At 47.6% G+C, this 27,031-nt stretch overlaps 1 protein-coding gene across 1 annotated transcript in view; it reads right to left on the reverse strand.

Annotated features, from left to right (window-relative positions):
• Positions 1–261: 261 nt before the first annotated feature.
• The window catches only part of PARVA (parvin alpha), a 162,749-nt gene continuing 135,979 nt past the window's right edge, over positions 262–27,031 (reverse strand). The window contains exons 6-13 of the mRNA XM_053561060.1: positions 22,966–23,081; positions 18,532–18,590; positions 15,879–15,898; positions 14,569–14,630; positions 13,898–13,966; positions 10,848–10,949; positions 10,122–10,194; positions 262–661 (exon numbers count right to left, since the gene is read on the reverse strand). Of these exons, the coding sequence (XP_053417035.1) occupies positions 585–661; positions 10,122–10,194; positions 10,848–10,949; positions 13,898–13,966; positions 14,569–14,630; positions 15,879–15,898; positions 18,532–18,590; positions 22,966–23,081 (578 nt within the window). The 3' untranslated portion in view covers positions 262–584. The remainder of the gene's footprint in view (positions 662–10,121; positions 10,195–10,847; positions 10,950–13,897; positions 13,967–14,568; positions 14,631–15,878; positions 15,899–18,531; positions 18,591–22,965; positions 23,082–27,031) is intronic.

Raw genomic sequence — 27,031 nt, forward strand, 5'->3', positions numbered from 1 at the left:
GTATGTACACTCATGTGCGTGTACATACAAAACTTTAGAATGTGCAAAGAATGTGATGTAATTACCTAGTTCTTAATTAATATGTCATTCAAAGAGGAAAAAAAAATGCCAACTTCTGGCAAGTCACTTAACCCCTGAGTCTTCTCCATCAGTAAAAGGGGATTATAACACCTACTTCCAAGGGAGTCATGAGACTTACTGAGCTTTGTATATTATCAGAGCATATATTGTGGTGCCCAGCACATAGCTTACACCTATTTTATAGTAACTGTGATCTTAATTTTCATCCTCTGGTGACTCTCTTTTACCTAAACTGGTTCTCAAAACATAGTGGGAAATTTGGATCTGGCACCAGGATGGGGACAACCTTCTCAACCTTCATTGTCAGGTGAGTTCCCAGGGTATGGGAGGTGTGGGTCAGCTCGCTGAGTTGGGGATCATTTCCTTCCTAATTTCAATTCCCACTATCTCTGGGTTGGAGCTGGACTTGTGGGAGAGCACAGAGCAAGAGACAGGGGTAAGCAGATTAGGGCAGTTTGGACGGTGGTACAGTGTGCCGACAGCACAAACTTCCCAGTGGCTCCTCACTCCACGTTCCGGTACTTGGTGAAGAGGTTGTACAGCACTCGCAGCGTGGATTTCAGGTCACAGTTGACGATGTCTGCATAGAAAAAAAAAAACCAATTGCTTCCATGGGGCCGTGTGTTCTGGAGTTGGCATCTGTTGTTCCATCCCGTCCACCACCCATCCCCATGTGCCCAGGTGCTCTGGATGGACTCAAGCAAAGCAGGGGCAGGTGGGTGTTGAAGGATGGGCAGAGTGGGCAGGGAGAATTCAGAGCAAGGGGCAGTGATAGGGGAGGTGTGAGAGCACAAGGTTCTCACCTTTCACTAGGGAAAGCAGACCCCAGAGCACACAGGCTTCTCCAGGTGAGAGGGGCTCTGGCCCTGACACTCCTCAGAGTCTCACTTGTCCCTGAGGCCCTTCCTCTGCTGTCCCAGCCATCACTACAGGGCCAACCACGCTTGGTGGAAGAGAGAATGAATTAGGACTCAAACTGCCTCTCCCTTAATGAGGAAGGGCTCCTAGTTGGCACAGGAGCCTGCCTGGCAGAGAAGGGGTCCTGGCTGGGAGTATTCAGGAAACACATGTCATGAGGGGACAGATAGCTTCAGATGAGGACCAGAGCACGGCAGATGGGTTTGAGGTACTATAGCTTTAGCTGGGGTTGAAAGTATTGTCATGAGAGTCCCACTCGAGGTTCCTTGGCTTCGTGCAACCTTTCCTTCCTCCTTTCCTTCCCTGAATGATGACATAAAGTAACAGGAGCCTGCCAGCAAAGAAGTGGGTGAAGAATCCCAGGGTTTGCTGTATTTTAGCAAATGCAGTTATTTCGGAGAATTGCAAATAAACTGGTGTGGCTGGAGAGGTTAGGGTGTGAGGGCAGGGGTGAAGGTCTTGAATTCCAAATTATAGAGCTTGCACGATTTTGTAGGATACAGATTGGAAACTGGCAGCTGCTGGGCTGCATGTGACCCACTGACACATTTTGTTTAGCCCAGCCTCCCTCTAGTCCCTGCAGAACATTTTCTCAGGCTTTTTCACTAACCCTGCGCTGGCTGCTCTACCCTCTCCTTCCCCTAGCAAAACCCCTCTTGGGGCTGGGGTATGGTGAGCTCAAGCCTGTAATCCTAGCACTCTGGGAGGTGGAAGTGGGTGGATTGCTTGAGCTCAGGAGTTCAAGACCAGCCTGAGCAAGAGTGAGACCCTGTCTCTACTAAAAATAGAAAAAAAAAAACTAGCTGGGCATTGTGGCAGGGGCCTGTGGTCCCAGCTACTCAGGAGGCTGAAGCAAAAGGATCATCCCTTGAGCTATGACACCAGGGCACTCTACCCAGGTGACAGAGTGAGACTCTATCTCAAAAAAGAAAAAAGCCCCTTTCTGCTCTTGTTCGTTTGCAGTCACTGTCTTATAGGGCCATCCTTTGAAGCAGAGCAAATAAACAAAAAAGAAATCTATCATTCAGGAGTGCATGCTTAGATAATCAAGTTACTAAAAAAGCTAAGACAAAAAAAAAAAAAAAACAGAACGCTGAGGACTATACACGGCAAGATGGTGGTCACCTTTAGGGGGGAGGGAGAGGGTCACATTCAGAAAGGGCGCAGGGCGAGCCAGGGGGAGCTCTTAGAGCAGGCATCACTCTTTCTCTTGCCCTGGGTGGTGGTGCTTGCTGGGTGATAGTTCACTAACCTGTACATCTGCTCTATGCATCTGTGTATGTAATATTTTTTACAATAAAAATGATTTGAAAAAACACAACTATGTAGGTCAGATGAGGTAGGTGATTAAGAGAAGGTAACAAATATTCTGGGATCTAAAGGTGGGACACATTACCCATGCCATTGGAAACAGGGATTGGGAAAGGTGACAGGACTCTAGCCACCCCTGGTCATTAGCAACAGGTTTCCCTCAAGACCAGGCAGGGCCACAGCTCGCAGGTCTTGGCATTGGGACTCTTGCAGCTGGGGCTGCCATAGCCCATGTGCTCAGGCCCCCAGCTGAGGGCCCAGGGCTGAAGAACCTCCTTAGTCTCCTTCTATTCCAGGGTCCCCTCCTGGCTGCTCCCTCCTAGGCCTAATCCTGGTTTCAGACCAACAGTGCTCTGTCCTGGCTGGGCCTGATGGCTGTGCACAGCTCTCTTGATGACAGGCCAGGGACTCGGTGGGAGCATTGAGAGGCTGGAGCTCACAGCATCCCTTTCTGCTCTCACGCTGGTTCATCACATAGCTGAGCCTCCGCCGCAGCCCTGCCAGTGGCTGAGCACTCTGTCCCACCCTGGGTCACCTTTTGTCAGGTCCTGTGTCCTCTGGGTTGATTCCTGTCCTCCCCTGACTGCTTGTTGTTGAATGTTTCTTAAATTTCACTTGAGTCAAACATTAGGAAGTCACCCCAGAGAGGATAGGCAAGAAAGGCCCAGAAGCGCAAAGGTGAGCTCACCAAGGGAGTGAACACAAAGCAGAAAGTACAAAAGCCCTGGGGCCCCTGCAGCGGGCTCTTAAGGGGCTCCCCTTCCCTGTCTAATCCATTCTACCCACTGTAGCCAGACTATCAGTCCTCCAGGTATGGCTGTGCAGGATGTGCACTGCACAACTCCAGGGCTCATCATTCACATTTCCAGGGCACCATGACCATAGAGCACAACATAAACAGTGCCCTCTGGAGTTGTGCAGCTCGCAGCTTGTATGGTTATACAAGCTATTTCACTTAAGAAAAGGTCCAAAGTCCTAAATCAAGGCTTTGCAAGGTGTACCCCGACCTGGCCTACCTTTCCACTCTCCTGCCTCGCATGCATGGGTCACTCTGCCTTCCCTTCACTACCTCCCCGGGGGCTGCACTCCACCTCTGCATATGCTTTTGCAACACTTGGTTTGCTCTTCCTAAAAGCTGGCTGCGGCTCCTCCTGCAGACCTCAGCTCAAAGCACTAGCTCCTCAGAGAAGCCTTCCTGATTCCTGGCCTGGGCGAGGGTGTCCTTGTTCTAAGTTCTCAAAGCCCCATGCTTTTCTTTCATAGCACTCAATGCGGTTCTAAATCAGACAAAACTTTTGTCTTTTTCTTTTTCTAAAGACAGAGTCTTGCTCCAGCACCCAGGCTACAGTACAGTGGTGTCAGCATAGCTCACAGCAACCTCAAACTCCTGGGCTCAAATGATCCTCCTGCTTCAGCCTCTCAAATAGCTAGGACTACAGGTGTGTGCCATGACACTACCCTAATTTTTATAGGTAGGGGGTCTTGCCATGTTGCTCAGGCTTTGTGATTTGATTAGCACTGGCCTCTGACTGGGCTGGAAGCTCCTTGAACACAGAAAGCCCATCTTGTTTTGCTAGGGTGCCGGGCCCATTACCTGGTAAATATAGACCCTCCATGGGAAGTAATTATTAATAGATATAGGGGTGAATGGTTACCCAGTGTTCTGGGAACTAAGGCAGAAAATTTCAGGAAAAAAGGGGGTACACAAGAGGCCCATATGGTACCAAGAAAGTGAGAACCTTAAGGACTGAAAAAGGTGCCCAGGGGACATTACATGGCCACAGCAGGTGGCCTGGGAGACAATAAGGCCAAGAGCAGGTCAAGTGTTAACAAGAGAAAGGGCCCAGAAGAAGTGGCGGCAGTGGGCGCAGTTATTAAGGAGGAATCTGGGGGCCTGATGCAGGACAGATACAAGTGGAGGCAGGAGGATTTGTTTTTCCATTTTTAAGAGCAGTGAGTTCTGAGGCTCCTGAAGTAAAGCAAATGTCGAACATAGGAGAATATTTCAAACTAACCATTTTATTTAATTGCAATGGTCGCCAAGGTTTAAAGTCCATTTCTACTACAGCTGTGTGACTCTGGTGGCCATTTAAACAGACAGAGTTTCACTTTATCGCCCTCGGTAGAGCGCCGTAGCATCACAGCTCACAGCCACCTCCAACTCCTGGGCTGAGGCGATAATCTTGCCTCAATCCGGTGGCCATTTAACTTTCCTGAATCAGTTTTCTTACTGGGAAAATTGGCCACACCTTTATGAAAAACAGAACATATTAAGACCCCCTAAAATGGTAGTTTCCTTCCTATATTCCCGTGTTTGCTTGTTGGCAGAGCTGTTATGTACAGCTGTGCAGTTTGTGCAATGGACAACTCTAGGAGGCACCGTTCACATAAACTGAGTAGGACTTGAGTAGATCCTTGAGAAATTTGAGTTGTTTCTTCATCACTTCCCCACTAGCACCACCTCCAGGTAGCTGGGCTGGAGACAGGAGAGACCCTTTGTATAAATTGTTGTCAAGAAAGCCAACAGCTGGCCACCCAGGCAGACGGGCAGGCCAGCGAGAGACTGGGCTATCTTAGCCAGGAGAGGGGCTGTGGATTCCTAGGAATGCACTGTGACTCCATATTATATAAACAAAGCCTCTGTAAAGCCCTGGCCTTACAAACTGTGATTAGCAACTCAGTTCACTTCTGATTGCCTCTGTGTGCCGGCTAGGGCCCCTCTTGGGGAGCAGATAGTCAGAGTTGGGCTCTGAGTTAGAGACCCCAGAGCAGAGGCTGACTGGCAGAAGAGACAAATCAGACCCAAGCCTCCTCTAGGGAGAAAAAAGCCTCTGGCCAAGGGGAAAGGCTCCTTGCATGCTCCTCTCACCCAGTGGCACTAGCGACTCTTTCCATCCATTAGAGGATCGTTCAAAATCAGTTCAGGGTTTTTTCAATGATGCACAAGTCGAAGGATGAAGAGGAACTCTATTAACAGCAGAAACCCAGTCTTTACACAAATGACCATGGCCCTGTGCGGCCACCAGGTGGTGGGGGCTGGAATAAGTAGGAGGGCCAAAAGCTGGTTATTCAGGGTGAGCCTGTCCCTGGGCTGCCCCCATCCCTACCCCAATGGATCTATCTCATTTTCGGTCTCTGCCTTGCTTCCTAGTCTGTTCTCTCTTCCTTAGTGGGGCAAGATCCATGCTTTAGAGATGCTCATTGTGGTGGTGACCCGTTATCCTACCTTGTGAGTTTGCTAGTTCCTTTACATATTAAAAAAAAAAATTAAAATACGACAAGTATCCAGAAAAGTACATGGAACATACATATGTTTTAAAACCTTGGAAGAACCACCCCACTTATAGCAAAAGTAGAACATTGTCGGCATGGCACCTGTGGCTCAAGCGGCTAAGGCAACAGCCACATACACCTGAGCTGGTGGGTTCGAATCCAGCCTGGGCCCACCAAACAACAATGACGGCTGCAACCAAAAAACAGCCGGGTGTTGTGGCGGGCGCCTGTAGTCCCAGCTACTTGGGAGGTGGAGGCAGGAGAATCGCTTGAGCCCAGGAGTTGGAGGTTGCTGTGAGCTGTGATACCGTGGCACTCTACCCAGGGTGACAGCTTGAGGCTCTGTCTCAAAAAAAAAAAAAAAAAGAAAAAAAGAAAGGTAGAACACTGTCACTACCCTACAAGTGTCCTTTCCCCTTCTACGTTCCTGGTCACATCTGTCTCTTACCATGCAAAGTGATGCTATGGTGAAGACTTCCTTGTTTTTCTTAATAGTTTTACCATCAACATACCCTTAAACAGTAGGTCTTAACTTCGCCTCTTTTTATACTTTATGTCAATGGGATCATACTGCAGGTATTCTTTGGCGATTTGCTTTTTTTTTTTTAAACTCAATTACGTTTATAGATTCATCTATGTTGCAGGAGCTATTCATTCTTTAATAGTTTTATCAAGGTATAGCCATAATGAACTATAATTTTTCAAGAAGAAACTTCCTGATTTGTCTACCCCTGGTGGATTTTCAGTGCTTCAAATGGTTGTTTTTGATTATTGTGTCCAGTTTTATTCTTGCTCTTTTGTGAATAGTCACCGATGTCTTTGTGCTGCAGTAACTCGAGGTCCCTTCCCCGACTCCTCAGTTGAGTGCTGTTTATTGTTACCATGATAATCCCTGGTATGAACATGCTCCAATGCACATGGCTAGTTTGCTGGGAACGTTCACTCCAGCTTGGGCTGCCATGGTGTTCTTGGACTTGTCTCCTGGTATGCGGACAGAAGAGTGGAACTGCTGGGTCACAGCCCACCACAGCTTTCTGTTATTGCTGTAACACGTTTGTTTATCATCTCACAGTTCTAGTGCTCAGAAGTCCAACGTTGGTCTCACTGGTGTGAAACCAAGGTGTCAGCATGGCTGCCTTTCTTCTGGAGGCTCTATGGAGAGTCCTTTCTCTTGCTTTGCCTAGCTCCTGGGGGTTGCCTTCATTCTGGGCTCATTATCTTCTTCCATCTTCAAGGTGAGCAATGCTGGATGAGCCTTTCTTGCAGGACATCACTCTGATGCTCCTGCCTCCCTCCTGTACTTATAATCTACTCATAAGGAGCCTTGCGATTACACTGGGACCACCTGGATAGGCAAGGCCAATCCCCTCATCTTGAGACTCTAAGTTTAACCCCATCTTCAAAGAGCATGGTTGTACTAGGTAAAGTCATGCATAAACAGGTTCCAAGGATTAGGATGTGGACATGTCGGGGAGGTTATTAGTTTGTCTATCATGTAGGGTATGATAAATCTCCAACTATATCGGATGAGGACAACCTGTTTTGCAAAAAGGTTGAATCGATTTACATTCACACCAGAGTTTCTGTTGCTCCACATCCTTGCTAATACTTGGTAATATCCGAGTTTAAGAATTAGTTTTGCCACTGTTGGCTTCTGTACCTTATTTCCTAGGGTAACAGAGAAGGGGAGTTAAACACTGGGCTGTTAGCAGCTCCTGATCAAGTTGTCCCCCAATGAACTGATCCCTGGGGTCTAAGCTGCCATCACCTGCTTGGTTTCTCAGCACTGCCTGCCTCAGGTCTCAGGTAGTAGTAGATTCTTTAACTTTGAGATATTCCATCAAGCTTCTGACTGCCCTGTAGACTTCAGTCCTGCTTGGTACTAGACGTCTTCTGAGTCCTTACCTGCCTGTCATGCAGGGTCTTAAGCATATTTGATGATGCGTCAACTTGAATGTGACAGTAGGTGGGCATGTGCATCTGAAGACTATGTTGTCCTAAATAAAAAGCTACCAGCTTCATATTTCAACTGCTCCACTGGTTGTGAATTTGATAGCAGAAGTACTAAAAGGTTATAGAGCCTGGGCAGCACACATCACCTGAGATACAAACCCAAAGTTTCTAGGGGACTTCAAGGTACAAGACACCAATGAGCATCAGCCAGCATGGCAAAGAATGCCTTTTCCTGACCTGAAAAACACTTTGCCATGAAAAATGCCTTCTCCACAACCAATCTGACTTTGGAACTACCTACATTGGTACCTTTGGTAAAAAGTCAGTAGCATTCACTGCTGAATCTCCCTGTCTAGGAGGAAGCATTGAAGCCGGAGGGAATGCTGGGACACACTTCTCACAAAGTACAATTTCATAAAATGCCATTTCAGTTCTCCTTTACGCACTGGAAATTTTCAGCACGGGCATTATGCCCAGTGTAACAACAAATTCAACAGCTGTGTTTTTCCATTCACTTCAGTCAGGAAGTTTCATATTAGCAGTTTAATCATTACATGAAAAATATCATACATGTATATGCTGAAATAGTCTCATAGATTGATATTGGGGAATGACCTGTCCTGAGGGAAATAAAATATCTGAAAATGAAAATGTCAGATGAGGTACTTCTAATCTATACCCAGGAAGTTTCATATTCAGCAGTTGAAGAAAGTGGAAGCAGAGGTGATGGCCAGAACTCTCCCGCTGCGTCCTCTACCCAGAAGCAGAATACGTGTCACCTGCCATTGGGTGCTCAGAGGCCATTCCTAAAGGCATTAGGTTGGCTAGAGTGGCCTTGCCAGAGTCCTCCCCTAGAGGTGACCAGGGGCTTATGACTAGGTGGTAATAAATAGGGATTGACCTTTGTTGGTAGAGCTGATCACTATCAAGGTCAGAAAGAAGTCACGACATGGGGTCCCCAGGTGGGACTTTTGCTCACACTGTCATTCTGACTGAGATGCTCACTCCACTTTTCCTCTCTTCAGATGTGGTATCACCTCCTCAGTCCTCACGGCCTCTTAATTGTTCCTCTTTCTTTCTTCTTTTCTTCTTCCCTTCCCTTCCCTCGTCTCATTATGTCGCCCCTCAGTAGAGTGCTGTAGCATCACAGCTCACAGCAACCTCAAACTTTAGGACTCAAGCGATTCTCTTGCCTCAGCTTCCTAAGTAGCTGGGAGTACAGGTGCCTACCACAATGCCTGGATTTTTTTTGTTACAGTTGTCACTGTTGTTTAATAGTCCTGGGCCAGGTTCGAACCTGCCAGCCTTGGTGTATGTGGCTGGTGTCCTAACCTCTGAGCTACAGGTGCTAAGCCCAGTTGTTCCTCCTTCATGGCAGTTACCATGACTGTCATTCTATTTTGGTGACTAAGTGCACCTTTTCTTTTCCCTAGTCAGCTGCAGGTGCCTTGAGGTCAGGGGCGGTCTTACCCCTCTTGGTATGTCATGATCTACAAGGTCTCGGGCCCACTAGACCAGAGCATGGTCCCCTCCATGTGGAGGTCTGGGCAGAGGAGCTTGGAGCAGAGGCAGTAACAGGATATGAAAGGCCACCATTCCTATGTGTCCCCTTGTCTTTAAACAATTAGCAAAGTGCAAGGTAAAGGGCTGTGAACAGCATTCTCAGTGTTCTGATGTGATGTACCTGGTGCTACTCATGGGTCTCCTAGAGGGCTATTTTATGCCCCTGCATAGCTGACTCCAGACAGCTTTGAGCAGAAGGTAAGAGAAAAGGACACCAAGGGAAGCCCCTGGCCCACATCCCCTGCCTCATCTTCCCAGACCCCTGCCAGGATCTTCTGCAGTCAGAGGTTCCCATTCTGATGAGAGCTGAGCTGGGAAAGAGCCATCTGCAGACCACGGAGTGTCCTGAAAGCCTTTCCCTTCCCCTAGACATGTGCAACTTAGTGTTGACGCACCAGCTCTGGTAAGAGAGAGGATGTCTGTAACAAGGAGACTCCTGCAAGAAGCACGTGACCTCTGCTCACAGATGCGCAGATTCGCTCCAAGCACAAGTGCACCAGGGCTGCGGAGCATTTGTTCCTTCGACACGCCCCCCCCACACCAGTTTTCTGCGTGTAACCCAAACCCCCCAGATGATGCCTCATTTTTGGGCAGGGCTGAAGAGCTGGAGCAGGCGGGGCTCGTGTCAGTGCAGGAGGGACTGTTCTCAGTGTGGGGCTGTCTACCCTGCACCTCCACCCCTCCCTTCCCCCACCGGAAGGGACATGGCTCTTCAGCAGCTCAGCACTCAACTCAGACAGAAGAACCTGGAAATCGGGCACAGGGGGGCAGTTCCTGCAGCAGCACCTCTGTCGGGCCCTGATCCCTATGATCCTGTGGTGGGATTTCACATTATTTTGCTTCCCCTGGCCCTGGGGTTTCCACCTCACAAAGGGTCTCCAGGACTGAGCAGCTGCACCTAGTCTTACCTCCCTGGCAAAGAGGCTTCAGCAAAGAAACTCTTCCCTCTCCTACAAAGTTTGAGCACTTATGTGCAAGAAGGTCTCCTGCTGTCGTCACAAACCTAGGAAAGAGCAAAGTACCTTCTGGCCGTGGCTTTGGCTTTTCCAACCCTCCATCTTGCATGAGCTCAAAGGCAAAGGAGACATTCAAGACCTGGCAAGAGAGACGCAGGGCATATGTCAGCACACTCATTCCTTGACACTCAGGGGCCTGGGAACTCTCCCTAGGAGTGAAGGGACCCGAAGGGTAGGGGCTGAGCTAATTTCAAGGAGAAACACAGCTCGGGAAATGGTCGGGCTACATGGAGTGTGAGCCTGCCGAACCTAGCCTGATGCTGCGCAGGCTCTCCTGGAGAAGATAAAAATTACCTTCATGTCTTACAGTGTTCCAACTGCCAGAATTCTAGAATTGGGGATGTCAGTGCACGTGTTTGGGAGGAGCTGATGGAAAGATGTGTTCAACAGGCGGGGAGGGGTTTCTGCTTTAGACCAAATGGCTCTGGCTTAGTGAGCAGGACATGGCAGCCTATAAGAGGCCATTAGAATTAGGCTGAGTGTGGGCCTTACAGTAGTCACCTTCCCCATCACATCTGGGGAGACATGAGGCAGGGCTTTGCATCTGGCAGGAGCACATGTCTAGGGGAAGGGAAAGGCTTTTAGGACGCTCCGCGGTCTGCAGATGGCTCTTTCCCAGCTCAGCTCTCATCAGAATGGGAACCCCTGACTGCAGAAGATCCTGGCAGGGGTCTGGGAAGATGAGGCAGGGGATGTGGGTCAGGGGCTTCCCTGGGTGTCCTTTTCTCTTACCTTCTGCTCAAAGCTGTCTGGAGTCAGGAAGAAGCTGTGCAGGGGCACAAAATAGCCCTCCAGGAGGCCCATGAGTAGCACCAGGTACACCCCATCTGCAAACTGGAAGGAGAGGGCCCAGTGAAGGCATTGGTTCCTGGGCCTTCCAGCTGAGCCCCAGCCAGGGTGCTGTCCCTGCTGAGGGATGCTGCCCCAGGCAGGCTGCTGGTTTGGGGTAAGGGGCAGTGGCCTGAGGTAGGGAGGTCTGGTCTGCAGCAGGCCTGTTCCACGTCTGGCTGGTCTAACACAGGAGCCACAAGCCCATGGACCCGATGTTAGTGGATCCAGCATTTATTGAGCAGACTGTACACCAACTCCTGACCTGGGCATGGGGACCAGGGTGGGGTCAGTATGACTCCTGCTCTCGAGGAGAACCACATTCCGGTGGGAGACCAGTGTGGGGGCACTGTGGCAGCTGCTCTGATGAAGGGAAGTATACTGGCCTGAGTGAGACTGAGAGAGACCATCCACTCCGACTGAGGGCATCAGAGAGGACGTCAGCTGGATGAGGGCTCGGGATGAGGAATTAGCCAGTGTGGGTAGAGGGAGAGGAGGTCCAAGGTGAATGGCATGAGGCTACTGCAGCCACCTTGGCTTTCTGAGCAGAGCAAGGCCTCCAGCAGCACGCAGCACCTGGCGTCCTTCCTCACGTCTCCCCTCATCATCCCTGAGAGGCAGCAGAGTGTACTGTTATGGGCGCAGGCTCTGCAGTCAGGCCTACTGGCTTCCCAGGCAGCGCTACCACTTAGCAGCTATGTGATTTGGGCAAGTTATGTAATTTCTCTGTACCTCGTTTTTTTCCCTCTATAAAATGGGGGTGAAAATAGTATACTATCTACTTCATATGGTTAGTGTAAGGACTAAACCAGTTGATATGTGTAAAGTGCCTGTAATCTTCCTGGCATGTAGGCAGCACTTAATATATATTAATTGTTATTAAAGTCTGGGGGAAAACCCCAAGTAATCAGAACATGACTTACCAGCTTTTAGTGGCAAAGCAGACCTATGGGCAGAGGGCCATGGCAAGCGGTTTAGAGTCTAGTCCCTTCTTAGGGTTTAGAAGTCCAGTCCCTTCCTAGGGTTTCCCAACCTGGGTTGGAAACCAGGTTCAAGGGACAGGAGACTCCTGGGCTAAATGCAGAGGCTCTAGGTCTTTTCCTCAAGGGAGGTTAAGATGATTGTGCACTGAGGGCAGGTTATGCAAGCAGTGGGGGTCTGAGGGATGAGCAAACTTGGGGAGGAACAGGTGTCCAGGAATGGAGATGGCCTGAGCAAAGACAAGGGGGTCGATGTACATCCAACATTCTAGGACTTGTTCAAAAGAAGCTGGGCCACCAAATGTTATGGGTATAAATAACAGTTGCTAGAGCTCACAAGATGCCCAATTTCTTGGAATTATCTTAGGAAGCTTAAAAGGACTAGACTCGATTGCCTGAAGGGTAGGCTGGGTCTAGTCTTCTCAGATGGCTTTGGTGGCCTTCAAAGCTAGGTGCGTGGCTGGCATGGCCTTCAGCCTTCAATAAAGACATAAGAACCTGAGCACAGGCTCACTCTAGGGCCAGTTCCTCCCTGCTTCTAGCTATCAGGCCTGCAACTCAGGTGGGTAGGGCCTGAGCACAATTCATCCCATGACTTAGGAGAACAGACCCCAGGATTTATGCCCATATCAAGGCCCTCCTGGTGGGAGCTAAGCAACAGGGTCATATCCTGGTTGTGGCTGGAATGGGTTGGGAGTAAAAGACTTCAATCTGTGAGCTCAGGGGGGAACCTTGGATTAGGGTTAGGGTTACCCCCAGCTCTGAGTGTGAAACTTAGGCTGCTCCCACCCCAAATGGTTGGTTCTGCTGACTCAGTGGAGACAGTGGGTAAAATCAGCAGACACCCAACGTGCTCAGCAGTGACCCCCTTTTATGGAAACCTTGCCCCTGAAAACCGAGGTGAGAGTTCCAGAGCCATTTCTAGCTCCCTTGAGGAAACATCACGTTTACAGAACATTTCTCATTTCCTGGAAGAGTATATGAAGCTCCTTCCACAGCGTTCAGAGACTCAGGTAGAGCTCAGCCATGTGCTGAGCTCAGCCAATAGTGGGAGGTTCCCACATGTTCTAGAGAAAACCATGATGTAGAGACTCTCCAGGAATAAAAGGATGTTGGGAAACAGGATGTATTAGGTAGTCTCAGAGTATCTCCCCGATCAAGATTAGTTGAGCATGAAGGGAGGAAAAAGAACTCTATAGCAGGGAAATCTGGTGGATGCACATTATCAATGGTATGACCAGGAATGGTGCTTGTGGACAGATGTGTGTCCTCCTGTGATGGCCTGTGAAGAGCACAGCCTGACCCACAGAGTGCTGTTAGTGGGAAGGCACAGCCCGAATCTAACTGTGAGGGGGAAAACGGAGGGATGTTCTATAAACCCATTGGCTTGCACTCTTCCAAAAGGTCAGTGTCAAGCCAAGAAAGGTCAAGGAGATATAGAGATGTGACAATGAAATGCAGCATGCGAGAGCATATTAGGACAACTGGCAAAATCTAGCACTTTTTCTGACCCTATGACATGGCCATTTTAGTAGGTGAAGGGCAGTCAAGTGTGAGCAATTTCCTGTGCTTCAATCCAAATAGATTAGAGTATTGCAGCGATGTTACAGGTGCCTGCCTTTGACATTTGGATTGTGGAGATCCAAAAGAATGTACTTGTTCTGAAGAGATGTATGCTGAAGTATTTAGGGGTAGAGAGAGAAAAACTGTGTCTTGGTGTGAACAGTTGGTACATCTAGGTGAAGAGTGTATGAGTATTCATTTTTGCAACTTTCCAAATAAGTTAGAAAAACTAGACAGAAATTCTGTCCGGTTCACCCCCTCCGGGAGGAGCAGATCCCGGTGCCCTGATATCCCCCTCAGCAGGGAAAGCTGTGGTGTCAGAGTGGGAAGCACTCTGGGTGACATGGGGCACAGGGAACAGTGGCCGTCGAGCAGGGCCCTGGCCCCACCTGTGCTGGGGGCTGTCCCCACCTGGGTTTCCAGTTCTGTGACCTCCAGGTTCAGCTTATTCAGGTGCTTGTTCACGAAGGTGATGAGCGTCTGAAAGAGAAGCACAGTGGGCACTGAGATGGGAACTCATCAGCACCAGTGCCAGACCCTGCGCTGCCCTGGGGGCTGGTCAGGGGAGAGCACCGGACCAGTCCCGGCCAGAGTGCTGGGCCCGGGAGGTCCCCCTGCAAAGGCCCTTGAGAGCACACAGAGGGTCACAGGCTCTAGGCCTTGTAGGCCTATATGAGTCAGGCCTGTGAAAGGAACAGCAAAGTCCTGACAGGCAGAAGGACAGGTCTGAGCCCAGGGCCAGGGGGCCAGAGGGCAATTAGGAAGGGGCCTGAGATCGGTGACCCCACTGCGTCCTTCCTTCAGTGTAGGTGTTTGGGCCAGAAGACAGAGGGAACTCTGTGAGAGCAGCAGGGAAGGCTGAGGTCAGCGTGGGTGGGCAGACAGGCTATTCATCCTGGTGGAGAGGAAAGGAGAAGAAAGGGACTGGCCAGGCTTCCAGTGAGAGAGGTGGGTGGATGGCAAGGGAGGAACTAGTGTCTGCAGAGAGCTCACAAGCCACAGGGGTGGGTCTCCCCAACGTCCTGCTGGGGCTGGAGCTTTCCCCTTCCTCCTTCCCTCCCTCCCAGGCACCGCTTTCCCACCTTTTTCACCACGTTGAGTTTGTCTGGGGCGTGGTCAAACAAGGTGTCAAAGGCATCACGCTCTGAAAAACAGAATATGGGGCACGTGCTGATTCCTGGCAGCTGTGCCCACCCATGTCCCAGGGCCACAGCCTTTAAAGGCCCCTATGGGTGGGAAGACTTTGGGGTGTAGCTTGTGCTGGGAACACTGGAGTCTGGGATTGGGGCTGATTCTTACCCTAGGGGCCTTTCTCCTGTGTACACACAGCAACCTTTATTGGGCTGGGGCAGGGCGCAGGGCTCTGTCAGGCAGTTCCGCCTGGAATTAGTCTTTTCTCTTGACTGTATTGTATTATATCATGGTTTAGTCATCATTTTATAATGGCTTTGAAATTTTTTGGAGGTAGAATGTTGTCTGAATACTAAATCATTTCACCCCTTAATTTTCAAAACCCGAACACCTAAGACAATCATGCTGGTAGAGGGCGCAGAGGAGAGCAGTGGGAACTGAGGAGCTGCAGGAGAGAACAGGAGCGCTTCCTCTTGAGTGATCTTGGTCTTGTCAAACAACTCTGCACAGCTCAGTTTCCTCTTCTATAAAGTATCATCTTAAAAACGACCCTCTCCCAGGTTTGCCCCGAGGATGACAGGTGGAATGTGTGTGCGCGTCTGTAAACTACGACATGCTCTAGTGTTCTGAATTGTTTTTAGCATGATTGAAATATTTCAAAATCTTAGCCACAGTGAACACCAGGGTCATAGAAGAGAGCATCATCAGGCTCCTGCTCTCAGAGCCAGAAGGTGACAGAGTGGGGGGCCTCGGAAGCAGGGAAGAAGAAAAGTCTCCAAGAAGAGCCTCGGGCTGTGAGCCCGAGCCCTGCTTTCTCCCGCTCTTGGACAAGTGAGAGACTGCCAGAAAGGCGAGGGTGACTTCCAACATTTACAGACCCTGCGCACACCCAAAGTCCTGGGAAAAGGAAGAGGAGGGAGCTGTGAAGGAGGCTGAGGGGGAAGACAGCCTCTAGAAAGGCTGGGCAGAGTGGGGATGGGACGGTCCCTGTGCTCATATGCCTTTTTTTTTACTTCCACAACATGCGTAGAGCCCAAGTGCTCAGCAAATGCCCAGGACCCATCTAGCAGCCCCGTCCAGGTCGAAGCCTGGTCACTTTGCAGATCTTCTTCCCGCCAGCAAGCAGTCCTCTGTACCCAACCAGCTGTGTCACCAGACTGGGCAGACACACATCCAGGCAGCAAGCTGAGAGCCTGTTCCCAGCTGCTGCAGTATTAACTAGAGCCCCGCCAGCGCCAGAGGACAATCTTATGCAACTCACCATGCCTCCCAGATAGAGCCCTGTAGGAAAAGAAGAAAACAGTGAGACTCTTCTCTTGGTCTTTTATAAGAGGCCAGTCGTCTGAGGACCCTCTGTCACTGCTGGAAGCCCACCCCTACCCTGCCTGACACCATCCTGTCCTTGGTTGAGGAGCTCAAAAAGCCTCCTGATGTTGGCGTTTTATTCTGCAGTCTCTAATCATTGAGACTTTGCCACGTTACCACCTATTAGTTTCCTCTGCTACACGGATATACTGGTGATAGCACAAAGTTTGGTATGGTGATGCTTATCTTGCCTTAAATAAAATCATGTTATTGCTCGAAGGTAAGAAAGAATATTAGACTTAGGCACTGAAGATCCCCAAACACAGAATCTTAGGAGTGGAGCTGAAGTAACTCCCCAGTGGGAATTTCACTGCCCAGGTTGCTGTGGACGACTATCTCCAGAGGGCAGCTTCGCCCCTCTCCTGTCTGTCCTGCTCACCAAGATGCACTGGGCACTGACCAGTTCCCAAAGAGAGCAGGAACCAGGACCACACTTACTGCAGAGAAACAGCACAGTATTAAGAGTACAAGCATTAGAGATCATTTTCAGAGGTCCTCAAACTTTTTAAACAGGGGGCCAGTTCACTGTCCCTCAGACTGTTGGAGGGCCGGACTATAGTTTAAAAAAAAACTATGAACAAATTCCTATGCACACTGCACGTATCTTATTTTGAAGTAAAAAAACAAAACGGGAACAAATACAATCACACTGTCTCATGTGGAGTTTGAGGACCCCTGATTTAGGTTTTAGCTTTTTTTTTCTTTTTTTAATAAATGCATGACCTTGGGTAAGCTACTGAACTATTTTGGACTCCAGGTCTCTCATTGAAATTGAGGATAATAATGATAAATGCCTCAATGAACATGATTTAATATCTAGAAATATGTTGGCATATTTCCTAATATATAGTAGATGCTTAAGACATTTTTTTCCTCAACACATTTTGGTTCTCATTATGATTCTTCTTATGTCAGTTTGCCTGTACACCTGTCACCTACTAAATGACTACATGCCGGGTACTGGAAAGAATAATGAACTTGGAAGGAGCTGTTGGATAGACCAAGGATATGATCTTGGATGGTAGGATTTTAGGGGTGTAATCTTGGCTTCATGTGATTATTATAAACATCAATAGATACAAGACTGCTTCACGGATTGTACCATGTTGTAATTATTAGGAGGCTACATCCATGTTTATGTCTTGTGGCAGAGGTGGGGGAGAGGGAGGAGACCACAGAAAGCCTAACAGGCAGCTCAGAGACTGTTATAGAATCTGAAACTTCGTACTCCAATTTGACAACTTCTCCCAGGCTATGCACCTCTCTGGTCCCTCCTTTCCAGAGTGTGAAATAGTGGGCACAGGTGAGCCCAGCACGGGGCGTGGGGGGGAAAGCAGTGAGGATGCTGCTCCTGTCCTCACAGGCCTCACCTGGGAAGCTTTTCCTCTTACCCTTCAGAGAACCAAGGCCAAAAATTGGTATCCCCTGGAGATCGCTAGCTCTTTGTCTTGTAAGACTGACTCCTGGTGTGACACGGAGGCAGCTTGATGGTGGTGTCCCTAAGCCACAAACTGGGCATTTGGGGAAGGTCCACTCTGTGTCTCTGTCCCACCCTTGGCCTGAAATGCCCACACTCCTACTTCCTTTTTAAGGCACATACAAAATGTGGTCCCCGCAGGGATGCCCTGAATACCCGTCATCCCTCCCTGGGGGGAGGGAGAGAGCTTGCTAGAGACTAGATAAGGCTCAGAAGGTGGAAAGCCAGGAGGAGCAGTGAGGAAGGCATAACTGTGGCCACGCTGAATCCTCACTACCTCTCCGGGTGAGGTCAAGGTCCAGCTTCAGAGATGAGGAAGGTAAAGTGAGAAAGATTAAGAGACTGATCTGGTGAGTACACAGAAGAGCCTGGACTTGAACTCAGTCAGGTTGGCTTAGAGTCCCTGCTCCTTTCACTATGCTGCCCTTGTCCAAGCAGGACAGAGAAAAGTAGGGGTAACCGGGGATGCTGAAAGCTGATTGTCTGGCTTAGGTGGGGCCACAACCCAGGCCTGCTGGCGATCCCGAACCTGTCCCATGCCAGCCTGTTCTTTCTGCTTATGAACAAAACTCTTGTTCCCTGTGGCATGGCTTTGATAGGGTTTGATAGCCCAGTTTCTAAAAGCAAATGGAAAGAAAAAGCAAACAAAACCAAAAGACAACTCTACTGTAGAGAGGGGCTTTCTGGGTCATGGCACGTGACCAAATCAGATTCAGAAATGGAAGAAAAACGTCCTTTTGAAGGTTAACAATTTAAATTCAACCCAGTGTTTATGGCATGACGATTTCATGCTGGTTGGCTTTTTTGGGTGCACTTTTTCCTGGAGTGCCACAAAATTAGAATTTTTCAATCATTGCTAATTCCCTCTCCCCACTCCCCACCCAAGTTTGTACCTTAAGCATCGAGAGTCATGTTTTGAATGCATGGAAAAGGCTAAACTATAATCATTGGCTGAAGTCTAATCCCTCCTGCAATCCCAATAAATGAAAACTAAATATCAGCAAATGGATGAATTTCGGAGAAACATCTGTGTTCCATTACAGAATCGCTGGCAACAATGGTGTTGACATACTCTGTGTTACCAGTTATTTCCTCTTGGATTTGCCGAGACTGGAGGATTCCTTCTCGTTTCTGAAATGGGGGTGGGGAGAGGGGTTGGGAGGAGAAGAGAAAATATGCTTTAGAAAAACACAGAAACATGGATGAGCATTCCTGACATTGAGAGAGTTACCGGTGTTAAATGCACCCAAGACGAGATAAGGCTAGAAATGAAAGCAGGCCTTGAATTTCTGGGACTGGACTGTACCATTAGGAGATGTGAGTGCAATTAGTGTTTAGTCCAAACAAGTAGGCTGCTTTTGGATGGTGAATCTTTCTTTTCTTTATTGGAAGACATTCTGCTGGAAGCCAACCATTTGCCTCCTGGAGTAATCCACAATAAACCAAATGGAAGGCCAGGGCGTGTCTGCCCTCCAGCTGGGGCCACAATGGGAAGTGGAGAAACACATTAAACTGGGAGGCTGGCTGGAGGAACAGAGGCCAGCTTGGAGGCAGACAGAGGCAGAGGGTTTTTTTCTAACTGATAACTATGGGCGCTTTTAAATAAGTAGTTCAGTCCCCACTCAGGTAACTGGCTTACTCTCCCAGAAAAGGTTAAATACTCTGGGGACTTGCCCATCCGTCCATCCGTCCATCCACCGACCCACCCACCTATCTGCCCATCTCCCATCAACTCATCCTCTTTCTTACTTTACCACTCAATGCCTTCTGCATACAAGGCTCCGTGATGGAGTCAGAACAAACACTATGGAGCATATGACATGGTTTCTGGCCTTGAGGAACTTAGAGTCAAATGGCAAGGGGATGATGAGGCAGGCACGTGAGAATGGTTTCCCTAAAACAGTCTTGGTTTATGCCTGATGTCCCAGCCTAATGATTAACAGGATCTTTCAACCTTGAAAGTGCTGCTGGATGCTAAGTGATGTGGCTGCCTTATGTTGAGAGGAAGAGCTGAATGCAGGTCAAGACCACATGCTTTCAGCTGGGACTGTCAGGGAGCCCCTCGGGAGTAGGGCTCCTACAGGTGGCACTTCAAAGACAGGTGGGATTTGGTTGAACACCAAAGAGAGGTCACTCTGGTGGGAGCAATGGCCCCAGCCAAAAAGCAGAGATAGGACAACATAAATGTGTTCAGAAGGGAGGGGTTCCCATTGATCAGTGGGCAGCTCTGAGCACTGGGCAGGAGCCTTTCAACCTCATTGTGTGGCACCAGAGCCACCGAGGGAGAATGAGGGCTCAGGAAGACTCTGTGACTGGCATGAGGAAGGAGGTTCATTCTCTCCTGTCCCTACATAGCTTGTACCAGACACTTTGAAGACTGGTCACATGGCAAATGGTTGACCAAGTGAATTCACCTTCCTAAAGGTTGGCGTGAATGGCATGAAGGAGCCTTTGAGGGCTAGTGGTCAGCTGAAACCTGCCTTCTTGAGCTTCCTGCAAAAACTTCCAGAAATGTTCCTTCATAGTCCCAATAGCCACAGAAACTAGCGTCCTTGCACAGTATTTTTACAGAGGGAAAGGCAGAGCTGGGGAAGGCAAGAGTCTCTCTGGATTAGATGAAGAAGAATGGACATATCGAAGCAAAAAAGGACATAAAGGAGGAAAAAAAAACTGGATACCATTTAAAGGGGGACCAGGTGAAGATAAGTTAGGACTTTTTCCAAATTCAACTCTGACACATGTAACATTTTCACATGTGGCTAATGGAATCTGTGTCCTTGTCTTGCGAGGCCATTCACAGACATAAAACCTCATCTTCAACTTCATGTAGAATTAAATGCTTTTCTACAGAATGGAAAAGAAATCTGGGTTGAATAGCCCCTTATGCAGTATCCTGATTGACCTCTGTCCATGACTTATTCCCTGGAGAGTTCTTGCCATGGTTCATCAGTGACTCACCGTCAATTCTCGGGCCTGCTTCTGTGCCCATTCAACCCCATACAGTAAAACACCCCAGAAAACCCGACGTGCATTGATGCCATTTTATGTAATGTGTCCTCTTTCCCCCCTTATGCTAACAAAACAGCCTGCAGGAGACATTAAACCAACAGCAACCTCCCGATGCCCTATAAGTGAGCTCAAAATCAGGCTTAAGATGTGGCTTGCAATCACCACAGTTCCAAAATAGGAGGCCCCTCTCCCCTGCTCAGCAATTCAATTAACAGTGATTGTGTTTTGTCTGTAGTAATTCCAATAGACATATCTTATTATTTCTGTTAGAAGGCTGTTTATCCAGGCTGATAAGAAAAATCCTAAGATCTTCAATAAATTAATACTCAAAGAATTGGAAAGAACTGTCATCGAAGATACAAAAGAGCAATTTATATAAAAGTATTTATCTCCACTAGCAATAAAAGAGCTATAAATGAATATTATGACAGTATGTTTGCTCCGGGAAAAACATTCAAAAAGTTTCAATGTCAGTGATGTGTGCTCACTGAAGTACTTTCAGGAACTGCTCCAGGAACCATGATTTATTAAAAAATAGTCCTTATTTTCTAGAGCAGTTTTGGGTTCATAGCAATCTAAGGGGGAGTCACAGACACTTCGCATTTACCTCCTGCCCCTGCATACTCACAGCCTCACCCACTGTCCATGTCCTGCACCACTCGCTTTCTACAAGTGATGAACCTGCAATTGATGCTAACACGTGTCACTGTCACCCAAAGTCCATAGCCGACATGAGGGTTCACTCTTGGTGCTGTATGTTCTATGGGTTTACACAAATATAGGATTCATATATCTAAAAGTCCTCTGTGCTCCACCTGTTCAACCCTTCCTCCCCAACTGCAGTTTTTAAAAACAAATCAATTTATACACTGTACCGGGTAGGGTTGGGGGATGGGGAGAGCTGAGAAAGGGAAGGAGGGAGGGGCTGGGGAGACAAGGGGTGTGGCATGCCTTTTGGGGGTGGGACACAATTATAAGAGGTTCCTTATCTAACAGAAGCAATCAATGTAACCTGGTTCTGTGTACCCTCAATGAATCCCCAACAATAATAAAAAAGAAAATTAAAATCAGCCAGAAAAGTAAGCATTATATCACAAATTATATATGTGCGTGTGTGTATATAAATATATCTATATGCAATGTATTTGATTACTGATAATGTAAAAATTTATAAATACTTCATGCAGTACAAAAAAAAAATAAATCTTCCAGGTGGCCTGGAAGAGGCTTGTCCTAGGATGCGGTGGTGGGTTGACCACATGGCCATAGCATACACACTGTGCCCAGGACCATGCTCGATACAAGGAAGAGCCCGAGATATGAGGACGGTCATTGTTTTTCAGTCAGAGGCCCTTAGTGTCTGAGCAACACACCTCTGCACGGTCTGTGGGCTTCTGATAGCACTTTCTGCTGCTTATTTGAGGTCTTGTCTCCTGGCAGACAGGGCCGAAGCATCACAGAACTGTTATACCTTCTCAATGCTCAGCAGTGTTAAGTACCCAGAGGTGGGGAATAAATATGTTTTTTATTAGGACACAACTGACCAATTGGTCCTCCCTGCCTATTAACATCTGATTCCTGAAAGCTCAACTCACATTTTGTCTTGGAAACTAGCCTGGCCTGATCAGGCACAATTTGCCCGCCCTCCAGGCTTTTCCCTAGCAAGGGATGGCAGGGCTGCTAGAGCATTCTGGATTCCGGAACCCCGGATCACCCTGGGTCTCTAGGGAGCTGCTCATATGGAGAGTTCTCCCCTGCTGCATGTTTATTTGGAAAAGAACAGAAACAAGCAAACACAAGGATGACCTTTTGCTAAATGGGTATAAAGTTGGAAAATAAAATTGAATTTGAGTATTTAATGGGGTTAGGAGCAGAGTGAGATAGTCACGGGGAGCGAGCATACCCACATTGGGGAAATGACACAACCATATGTGAATGGAAATTCCATCCAACAATCTGGGAAAGATGATTGGAGAGCCCAACTGTGCTTCTGTGGGTGGGTAAAAAGTGGCAGTGCCTTCAACATGTAGCAACATGGCCAGCTGGGGTCTCTCTCACAGGTACACACACACTCATGTACAGATACCTACCTCCCCCAGTACCTGGCCATCATTTTGTTTAATCAAAGTTATGATTCTCCATGGCTTGTGGGACACTACACACATTTATTGCTCCCCCTGACTCTCCTACATACACCTCACATACATACCATATACCCTCAACAACACATCACAGACAACCTCCAGGCAAAGACATATAAACCACAGCATGCACCCCTCACGGGGCTATGCAGCACACAAGCATATGCTCTCGCATCCTTTGCGCAGCTGCGAGGGGGAAGCAACGTGCATCAGAAATCTCACTCACATGCTTCCCAACATCCGGCACGCCCAGGCTCACTCAGCACTCATTCAGCTGTCCTGCTCACCGTCTCTTACGAAACTCAGCCTCCACAACTCCTCAGAGGCACAGATGTTCACAGTGGTACCTATCTTACCTGGACCACAACCACTTGGATGGAAACATGGTCTGGGAGTCGGATTGGTGCCCGGAAATACTGAGAGAGAGCAACCAGCAGATGTAGGATGGCCACCAGGCTCTTGGCATGAACAGCTGAAATGAAAGAGAATTTAAAAACGAGAGCGTCTTCTTCCACGTTCTAGGCACTGTGAGCAGATATCCAAAATGTAGGAGTGCCCCTTTATGCCACCCCCAAGGATCAAGAGAACATCGATCGTCACCAGCCTCACCCTGGGCCCCTGGCTCTTTGCCACAGAGCTCCTCCTCCAGGATCATGGGATGCTGGATTTCCAAGGCAGCACCTCTCTGCTCTAATCCTAGGCTCCCATCAGGTCTCTTGACAGCTGCTGAGATCTGAGCTCCAGACAGCTGCCCTCCGGCCCCAGGTCCCCATCTACTCTGATTTGGTAACCAAGTGCGTGTCTGCTGTACACCCCTCCCTGTGACCTGGACTGTGTGCTCTTTGGATTACCATAGGTCCCCTGGCCCCCAAACCACACACCAAGCAGCCCCTTGACAAGGGACACCGAGACAGGAACACGGGCTTCTTTCCTTTGTTTAGGGCTTTTGGCTCCCTGGAGGAAAGCATGGGAGACACCCGGAGGGCTGTGTTGCTGTCCTGAGTGCCATGCACGGCCAGTGTAGGTCGTGGCCTGTAGGGAGCAGCTGGGAGGGGATATTAATGACCCAGTCGGATTCCAGAGTTGCTGAGCCATGACTGGCATGTTAAATCATTTACACCAGAAGAGGCTAAGCTCTACTGGGTTGTAGTTTTCTCAGGGTGAGGGGATAAAGACTGACTCAGTAAGGTGCCACAGACACAGGCAGACTGGAGCCTGTATTCTGACTTATAAGGTACCATTTACTTATAGGCCATATAACCTTGAGTAGGGTGGGCCACTTGAGGCCTCTGAGCCTTGATTTTCTCATCTCAGCAAATGGAGATGACAGAACCTACGTGGATGCACAGGTCATATGGATCTTTCAGGATAATGCAGGCAAAGCCCTGGGAATACAGCAGGTGCCCACAAATGGCTGATATTTTAAATTATAACTCATGTGAAAGTACCTGGCACCTAGGCAATTAAAACATGTCAGGTTTATTTCTCATAAAAGGAAAAATTCACTAGATTCCTTACCTGCCTTCACATTCTTACCAGCTTTGTCATTACAGAGGCATTTAAGGGAAGACCCTAAGATGCGCATTTTGTCTACTTAGCATGCACTGTGTGCATTATTAACATGTCATTCTGTTTTCCTTGGGACCAGTGATTCTGCTTCAGTAGAAGCTTTGAGAAATCACCAAGGAAAGGAAATGATTCAGACATTACTTTGGAACTTGGAGTTTCTTGTTATCATCACTACTTCAAAGAAGGTTTTTCTATTGGCTATGAATGGCAGCTCAACACCACCAGTACCAATAGCTGCACTGCTCTGAACTCCTAGCCTTCCAGAAGGTTTCAGTTTGGGGCCTTCCAGCACTGTTAACTAAGTTTCACCCACATTTATGGCTTCAGCAAAAGTGTCCTGGAGTGGGACAGACCCATTGACATAGTGTGGTCACCAAGGGAAGGGGCAAATCTTGGTTTGCTCTTCTGATCAGAACTGTCACCCACCACCTGGCTTGACCATTTATGCTATTCCTCCCCTCTTTAATGGCAAAACATAATGCTAGGAAAGCTGTGGTCAAGCAGGTTGTTCTCAGAGCCTGGCAACGCTGTGCACCATCTTTGCTCAATAGATGAGCAACATCATATGGACATCAGGCTCTTTCAGGGAATGTTCTGTCCTCCTGGGAATATTTTCAAAAGAAATAATTCCAGAGTCTCTCTCTCACACACAGAATGTGCACAGAAATGTTAACTATTGTATAATAGACTATCATTTAAAAAAAAAAACTTTGAAAAACATGTCTAATAACAAGAGGATGGTTTAGAGCAGTGGTTTTCAAACTTTTTAAAAATTAAGCAGAGAAATCCTTTTTCTAAAAGCTGATGAGTAAAACTCTTGGAAAAAAGTAAAATTGCTTTGGTTAATGTGATAATGAGGGTTCCAGAGTGCTAGCTGCAGCCCACCCATGGCTTTTTGTCCTGTCCCCAGTGATGCCTGAGTTTCTTCTTGGAAATCCATAGTTGGACCAGCCAACCATGGTTTATTAATTGCTGCTTTAAAAAGTTACAGCATAGCCACATAATAGTTTGATGCACAGGACATCGTTAAGGCAATGCAGTTATAAATAGTAATAGAATAGGAATGAGGTAAACAGGTACATTTATGGATATATACACGTGCACTGTATTTCTGCATATATCATTGCGTCCCTGCCGCCTCTCAGTGCATCTCCTGGGAGTTTTCTCCCTGATCTTCTTCAGAATCTAAGGCCACCATGTGCATGCATTCAACTCAGGATGGAAATGTGCAGAAAAAGAGCAAGGGCCAAGGCTTCACTTTTTAAGCTGGGAACTGTAGCTGCTGTCCTGGAATTGTCATTCTACAGCTGGAAAACAGTTTTTAAAAGGGAGCTGGTCTTCGAAATATGTCCTATGGTGCAAATACAAACTGGTATAATTTTTCTTTCTTTCTTTTTTTATTGTTAAATCATAGCTGTGTACATTTGTGCAATCAAGGGGTACAATGTGCTGGTTTCATATAAATCTGAAATATTCTCATCAAACTGTTCAACGTAGCCTTCATAGCATTTTTTTAGTTATTGTATGTAGGCATTTGTATTCTGCATTTAGTAGGTTTCGCCTGTACCCATTCTAAGATGCACCGTCGGTGTGACACCACTCATTATCCTCCCCTCCCCTTCCTTGGCCCTTTCCTCATAGTCTTATGCTATCGTTGGGTTATAGCCTTCATATGAAAGCTATAAATTAGCTTCATAGTAGGGCTGAGTACATTGGATACTTTTTCTTCCATTCTTGAGATACTTTACTAAGAAGAATATGTTCCAGCTTCATCCATGTAAACATGAAAGAGGTAAAGTCTCCATCTTTCTTTAAGGCTGCATAGTATTCCATGGTATACATGTACCACAATTTGCTAGTCCATTCGTGGGTCGATGGACACTTGGGCTTCTTCCATGACTTAGCAATTATGAATTGGATTGCAATAAACATTCTGGTACAGATGTCTTTGTTATATTGTAATTTTTGGTCTTCTGGGTATAAACCTAGTAAAGGAATTATAGGATCGAATGGCAGCTCTATTTTTAGGTCCCTAAGTATTCTCCAAACATCCTTCCAGAAGGAATGTATTAGTGTGCATTCCCACCAGCAGGGCAGAAGTGTGCCCTTTTCTCCACATCCACGCCAACATCTCTGGTTTTGGGATTTTTGTTATGTGGGCTACTCTTACTGGGGTTAGGTGATACTTTAAAGTAGTTTTGATTTGCATTTCTCTGATGATTAAGGATGATGAGCTTTTTTTCATGTGTCTGTAGATCGTGCATCTGTCTTCTTTAGAGAAGTTTCTCTTCAAGTCCTTTGCCCACCCTGAGATGGAATGACTTGTTCTTTTCTTTTCTTGAGTTCTCTGTGGATTCTGGTTATTAAAACTTTATCAGAGGTATAATCTGCAAATATTTTCTATCATTCTGAGGGCTGTCTGCTTGCTTCACTTACTATGTTCTTGGCTGTGCAGGAGCTTTTTAGTTTGATCAGGTCCCAGTAATGTATTCTTGATACTGCTTCAATTGCCTGGGGAGTCCTCCTCATAAAATATTCACCCAGGCCGATTCCTTCAAGAGTTTTCCCTGTACTTTCTTCAAGTATTTTTATAGTTTCATGTCTTAAGTTTAAATCTTTTATCCAGTGAGAGTCCATCTTAGGTAATGGTGAAAGGTGTGGGTCCAGTTTCAGTCTTTTACAATTCACCAGCCAGTTCACCCAGCACCATTTGTTAAATAGGGAATCATTTCCCCACTGAATGTTTTTAATTGGCTTGTCAAAGATCAAATAACGGTAAGTAGCTGGATTCATCTCTTGGTTCTCTATTCTGTTCCAGAATAGAGAACATCTACTTCTCTGTTTTTCTGCCAA

The sequence above is a fragment of the Nycticebus coucang genome, chromosome 14 (genome assembly GCF_027406575.1).
Source record: "Nycticebus coucang isolate mNycCou1 chromosome 14, mNycCou1.pri, whole genome shotgun sequence".
Classification (NCBI taxonomy): domain Eukaryota; kingdom Metazoa; phylum Chordata; class Mammalia; order Primates; family Lorisidae; genus Nycticebus; species Nycticebus coucang.